The 7,179-nt window shown below is 43.7% G+C and overlaps 1 protein-coding gene across 2 annotated transcripts in view; it reads left to right on the forward strand.

The window, feature by feature from the left end:
• Window positions 1-7,179, forward strand: part of RAP1B (RAP1B, member of RAS oncogene family) — a 46,026-nt gene that overhangs the window by 29,185 nt on the left and 9,662 nt on the right. For both annotated transcript variants that reach the window (XM_019514703.1, XM_019514704.1), the window contains one exon: window positions 1,874-1,989. In XM_019514703.1, the coding sequence (XP_019370248.1) occupies window positions 1,874-1,960 (87 nt within the window). In that variant the 3' untranslated portion in view covers window positions 1,961-1,989. The remainder of the gene's footprint in view (window positions 1-1,873; window positions 1,990-7,179) is intronic.

Genomic DNA, 7,179 nt, shown 5'->3' on the forward strand with positions numbered 1-7,179 from the left:
GGCCCCCCCCCCCCCCCCCCCCCCCAAATACAACGCAGGGCAGTGGGGATTGCCCTTGTCCCCCTGCTTGGCACCCACGTAACAGCTGCCCCATGGCGTGGGTACAGCACAGCTCAGCAAGACACCGTGCACTGCCTGAGAGTTGGGGCCACTAGGGCTGAGCACTGCCACATGGAGCCACCCCAGCTCCTAGACAGCATGCAGCATCTTGTCGAGCTGTGCTGCACCCATGCCATGGGGCAGCTGCCATGTGGGTGCCAAGTGGGGTGGGAGGGGCAATCCCCACTGCCCTGCACTGTGGGGGAAGGGGGCTCTGCCACCAGTGTCCAGAGGTCCCAATTGCCACTCCCCGGCTAATCCAAATTGCTGAATCTTCCAAAGCCGATTCAGCCGAATCGATTCAGGACAGCATTCTGAATCTCCCAATTGAATCGCTGTCCTCCATATTGGCCAAATCCAAATCAAATACTTCCCTGTTAGCACAGGCCTAACAGATAGGTCTCGTTATAACTTAAAGCTAGCTTCGTTACCATAAACACATGGTGTTGGAGTATTAATCCCTTATTTCTGCTTGATTAATGCATTCTGTGTAGTGTGTAAGGACTATGTTAATATACTGTATTGAAAATGTTGGAAAGAATGTTTTTTTTTTGCCTTTTCTCAAAAGGGTTTTTGATGTGTGACTGTAACAGAAGTGTTGGTTAACTTGGAGTCCTGTATTGAGTGTGGTTAACCTTAGCCAGTTATTCCACAGGAAATGCCCCTCCACAATGTGGCTATCAGTTTGGTTAATATAAATGACTTGAGGCATATCTGGTTTTAAAAGTATGTATCAGTAAATGCAAGCATTTGACTCATTGGATTTTTTGGAGACTATTCATCTGTATATTAACAAATAGAGAATTCCATTATGTAAACTGTTAAAGCAATATAGTTAATGGCTTATAGAATTTCTATTCATGTATTTAAAAGACTCCTTTTGTAGAAGTAGCATATGCTAATATGGAAAATGACTAAAACTACTAGTGTTTCTGCAGCCAGTGCATTTCCTTGTTTTTAGAATATTCAGAGATTGAAAGGAGACATGATGGGAGGGAATGTTAATTGAAGCAGAAGCTATTTAATTGTAGTATTTGAAGCTTATTGAGTTGCTCTTTAATTAAAGATCTTGGAAAATCCTCATCCTTTTACAGTTCATGTAGAGGAGTTAAGGCAGAGTGTGGTAACCTTAAGTGTTTTTGCTGTGGGCTGTTACTGTTGTCATGTACTGCTGAAGGTGCTAACAATTTAATGTTTAATTTTTTTTGTACAAAATCAATATATTATAGTACTTAGATATCAAAAGTAACTTATTAAAAAAAAGACAAAATCCTGGTCCAGTGCGACTCAGAAGTTTTGATAAACAGTATCCAGTGTGTAACCTTAACCACTTTCAGGTGTATGTAAAATGATAAAACATACAAAACAAATAGACTAGAACTTTCTTCAAGGGAAAAGGCTTGTTTTAGGTGTAATTCTACAAAAGTATAAACATGCTTTTGGCTCTGTCTAGTGTACGTGGCTGTCTTGGTATGAGCACCCGATTACAAATTGTGCATGCTCTATCATGGTATTCCAAGTGTTGATACGGAAAACTTCTCATCGGTATCTGCTGTGGATGCCAAATGTAGTGTTATGTATACACCTCATTTTTAGGCTGGAAGAACCTTGGCATCATTCAGTATATCTGACTCAGAAAGCAAGTAGGTACTAGTGGTATAATTAGTTTCATGTTTCTGATACTAAATTAAATGTTTCTGTGGGGTAAATGCATGAGGCACATACAGGTTATTTTTCTCCCTTTCAGCAGCTCTCTTTTTGTGTGTGTTCTTAGATCTTTTATGACCTTGTGCGGCAAATTAACAGAAAAACTCCAGTGCCTGGAAAAGCACGCAAAAAGTCATCTTGTCAGCTACTTTAATGCATAGCTGTACTGTAGCTCTGAGCCAGGTAGGTTCTCCTATATTTAGTTTTCTCAGTGTTTTGTTGTTGTTTCTATTGACTTATGGGTACCTTGCTTTAAGTATTCTTTTTTACTTTTAAAGTAATGGTGAATGCAAATTGAGTTGAGCTCTTTGATAAAGGTATTTCAAATGACTGTTTTGACATTGTCATTATAGCGTAAGCATGTCTTTGTAGCTTTTAAGGTGTGGTGTTTGTAGTGATGGACAAAAGTGATTTGACAGACTAAAGGAACAACCTAATGTTAAAAAAACGTGTATACCACACTAACTTTGAAGATAGTTACATTTTATGACCTCAGTTAGAAAAAATGGGCTCGTGTATAAAAGGGACTGATAGAACATGTAATGCCTTGCAAACTGCAATATTCTGCTCAACATAAAATGTCCCTTTACTTTTTGTACATAGGTTCATAAGAATATGCATTTAGCTACTTAAAAAAAAAAGTCCACAGAACTGTAAGGGATAACTTTAAAATGTATGTTGTCTTGTTTAGGACTTAATCTATAAAGTATGATACAACTTTTATTTGGAAGAAAGCCATGGGGCAGTCCTATATTGCTAAGAAATGTTTTGATTTAGAACTGTTGGGTTATTTGACTTTAAAGTAGTATGACAATTGACTTAAGTCTTGCAAGGCTAAACTCATACTTTAAGAATGCCGTTGAAGGCTCAGAGTAATCTTCAGAATGCTGTTTTTGACAACTTGGAGGTGAGTCAGCTGATATCATTGTATCCTCAGACTTCCTTGCTCCTTGACAGTTGAGTTTTCAGCCTGGGCACATCAGTCTCTTTAGTGAAAGGGTCAGCAACATTTTTGGGTAGTGTGCCAAAAACACATTTAAGTAGAGGTGCACTGATACATTGGTCCATATCCTGTCAGCACCAAAATAAGGAAAATTTACATTATCGACAATTGGCTTTTTTTGGCTGATGTGGCTGATTTAATGTCGTCGATAAAAGATTTGTGCGTGAGTGTAGTCATGGCACAGCATGCATGTGGCCAGTAGTGCTGCCTGGCAGTGTGGAGAGCAGTGTCTGGCTGGTAAGCCTACTGTGGGGTATAGGGGGATAAACCAAGGCCCTTGCAGTGAGGGAGGGAGTGGGGCTAGGGCTGAGTGGCTTGTCCGGGGAGGGAGGGCAGCAGCTCCCACCATTGCATGCACCCAGGAAGAGCACGGGGAGGGGGGGCACATGCCTGCTGAATCTGTGCGTGGGGTGAGGACAAGCTACTGCTGCAGGCTGGTGCTGGGATCTTCCCAGGGGAGTGTGGAGGGGGTTGGGCTGGGGCTGCGCCAGTGGTGGTGCTGGGAGGGGAGACTATAGGGGTGGGCTACAGCCACCCCAAAATTTGCTGTAGCCCACCATCTCCCAACATGCATATCTGGGGGGCACATGCCCCACATGCCCTGCCGGCATTGTGTGCAGCGAAAGGAGCTGCCTCCCTGTAGCCCCCAGATGAACCACAGCTTTGCCCCACCCTGGCTGTGCAGCGTCTGCCCCAGCACTAGCCCCACTCCCTCACTGTAGGGGGCTCTATCTGCCCCCACTTCCTTCCTTCCCTTCTTGCCCCTTCCCCCACAACAGACTTACCAGTCAGATGCTGCTCTCCATGCTGTCGGGTTGCATATCAGCAATTGGATTGGTATCAGCCAATATGGCTTGTTAAAAAGTGGCTATCAGTATTGGCCGAAAAAAATCTTTCAGTGCACCCCTACCTTCTAACCGTACAACCTGTAAGATGTTGGCATGCTAGGGGTGGATGGTGGGGGAGCCACATGGGGTTCGATTCTTGTGGCAGTGCAACCCTGGCCCCTTCCCCACCATCCACACCAAATGTGCATGCACCTACTGCCAGTGATAAGCTGGGCTAGGGCTCAGTTGACCCTGGTGCAGCTACTTGCAGCCTCCCAGGTGCCTGCTACAGCCAGCCTGGGCTCTGGGCAGACCCCTGCTGTCTGCCACAAAGCCTGGGCTGCTTGTTGCCAGTGGCAGGTTCATGTGCACCCTGAGGCAGATGGCAGGGAAGGGGTTGGGGCTGCACTGCCAGAACAAAGATTGGACTCCTTGTGGCTCCACTGGCATCTGCTGTGAGGTGTACCTGTTAAGCAAAATGCTTGTGTGCCATGCTCCAGCATGTATTCTGTAGGTTCCCTACCCCTGCTTTTAGTGCAACTATCTATTCAGTTTGGTACTTTCAGGTCTGTTTTCAGCTTTGATATCACTGACCATGAGGTGTGGACTCGTCTGCTGATCCAGGCTGCTCAGATGGATAGAATTACACTTTACTGGTTCTGTTCTTTGTCAGTGCCCTGCTGCACATGTTTTTTTTTTTGTTTTTTTGTCATCCTTCCTACTCAGTGTATATGAGGTCTCTGGAGGGAGATAATTTTACTGTTGTAGCTTTTGTATTAATGCAGCTATAGCATGGAGATCTATGCTAGTATGCAGGCAGTGTGGTGTCTTTTGCTTTATAGTTTATAGGCAAACTGCCTTGGGCTGAGTAAAGTGACTTTGAGATTTACATTATGATGCCAGACGCATAGGAGGAGGATGGAAGGAATGTTTGTGCCATATGTTGAATTGGGCTTTCAGTTTAAGGATTGGGCTTATTCTCTAGCTGTTGTTAATTCTGGTAGTACATTTTCCCTACATCTCTCTGATATAATTAAGCTAAACTTGAAGTCAGAGGTATAGGGTACTGTAAGGCACATTCTATTTGAGGCCATCCTTGAAGATGACTCAAGCTGCTGCTGGTGCAAAATAAAGCAGCTTATGTTTGTAGTGTTACAAGCCTAAAACCTGTGATGGTACCTTTTTGTTGCTGGTGTGACTCAGTGTGTCACTACTGATCTTTAAAGCCATACATAATTAACTTTCAAGTTGGTACATTGGCTTCAGAGAGGTAAATAAGGTGACTTGAAGTATATCTGAATAATCTATAATAACTATACTCTAATTTCAAGTAGCATACCAAATATGGTATATCTACATACACTGGTGTGCTGCCCTAAAACAATTTGGATAATGCTTCAAGAACAATCCTCTCCCTCATAAGGGTGCTGTATTGGTAACAGTGCTGTCATTTAGCCTGTCTCTAGATCTTCAAATCTAGAGATTAGTTTTCCAATGGAATCTTTCTCTCTGGCCCTAGCTATGGCAGAGTTCAGTTTTTAAGAGCACTGTTAAAAAAAAAAAAAAAAAAAGCATTGCACAGACTTGCATCATATGAAATACAGCAGAACAGTAGCTGGTGGAACGCTTTGTTAGACTTCTTATGAATGTTCTATAATCTAAAGCAGGGCTCCACAACCTGAAAATATTAACCCCTGGTCTAAAGTGTAATGACTGCAGGATTGGGTGTGTGTCCCCTTTTAAAAATGAGATTGATTCATGTGCACAGCAGAAATCTCATCCTTACCTAAGCCTCCACAATGCTTGTGTCTGTCTTTTTTTTAACGTAAATTGGTTTTGAGGTGTGACTAACAAAAATATATCAGCATGTTTAACTCATTATTTTGGCACTTTAATAGAAGTAGTGAAATTGGATGACCTCTTTGCAAACTGTTAGCGCTCCAAACCAGTTTTTTTTTAGCTTCTGGACTGAAAAGAATTTAGAGACTTGATTCATAGGTAGGGGCCTACTGAATTTGCAGTTGTGTGGATTACATGAAATTGGCAATGCCCACAAAATCCACTGGGGGGGGGGAAGGGGTAGAGTCGCACCAAGTGCTGTAGCAGCTCACTGGAGGGTGTGGGGGGCTGCCACCTTGCCCCTCACTGCTGATTGGCTGAGAGGGCTGCCTGTTATGTAACTCCATCCATAGATTTATAGATGCTAGGGTCAGAAGGGACCTCGACAGATTGAGTCCGACCCCCTGCCCACGGCAGGAAAGAGTGCTAGGGTCAGATGACCCCAGCCAGATGCCTGCCCAGCCTTCTCTTAAAGACCCCCAAGGTAGAGGAGAGCACCACCTCCCTTGGAAGTCCATTCCAAATTTTGGCCATCCTTACTGTGAAGATGTTTTTCCTGATATCTAGCCTAAATCTGCTCTCTGTCAGTTTGTGACCATTGTTCCTTGTTACCCCAAGAGATGCCCTGGTGAACAGAGCATCTCTGATCCCTTGCTGTGTCCCCCTAATGAATTTGTAGGCGGCCACAAGATCATCTCTCAGCCTTCTCTTGCAGAGGCTGAAGAGGTCCATAGGGCTTGTCATGTAAGCCCTTAACCATACAAGTGGCCCTCCTCTGGACCCTCTCAAGTCTATCAACATCCTTTTTGAAATACGGCGCCCAAAACTGGATGCAGTACACCAACTGTGGTCTGACCAATGCAGCGTAGAGGGGAAGTATAACATCCTTGGTTCTGTTTGTCATGCATCTGCTGATACATGATAAAGTGCGGTTCGTTTTGATGGTTTTGTCAGACTGACGACTCATGTTCCCTTCACTAATTGGCAGCGAGAGGTGGGGCTACATGACAGACAGCCCCCACAGCCAATCTGTGGTGATGGTCGAGCAGCCCCTGATGGCCACGCCCAATTGGGGGAGCGGGGGCACTGTGCTTCACCTGTGAAATGGCTGCCCAGGCGTGCATTCTGCCTATGAAATCAGGGAGCAGCTCCCACAAAGTCCCTCTTTATAGATCACCCAAAAAGACTGAAAATAGATTTTTTCCCCTCTACAAATTTGGCAGCATTCCAGTAAGTATGTATGTATAAGTTAAACAGCAACCAAGGGAAAGAATAATAAACTAGACAACAACCCCTGAACTCCATGTTTGGGCTTATCACCTAATGTTGTAAAATACTGCCTGATCTATGTCAGAACTCATTGATTGAAAGGGGAATCTACCCAGGAATTAAACAGCAGACTTGAAAGAAGAAATTTTGCTATGGGGGAGAGAACTGCTAGAGTTTTAAATACTTGCCATAAAATAAGTTTTGTTCCTGGCTCTTGGGTTTTTTCGTTCTTTAGCACATAGTTACACCATTTAACCAATTCTGCATCTCAGTTCCATAACATGTATGATCTTTTGAATAGTAAATAGGATTGTTCCTTAAGTCATTTAAATGCATTTATGCCTATATTTCCCCAGTCTCATCAAAATAGTATTGTCATATGTTGCCATCTGGGTGCATCAGCATCTACATTCGATCTTGTGTCCTGTTCCCCCC

The sequence above is a fragment of the Gavialis gangeticus genome, unplaced genomic scaffold, assembly GCF_001723915.1.
Source record: "Gavialis gangeticus isolate Ggan-Ray unplaced genomic scaffold, GavGan_comp1, whole genome shotgun sequence".
Taxonomy (NCBI): Eukaryota; Metazoa; Chordata; order Crocodylia; family Gavialidae; genus Gavialis; species Gavialis gangeticus.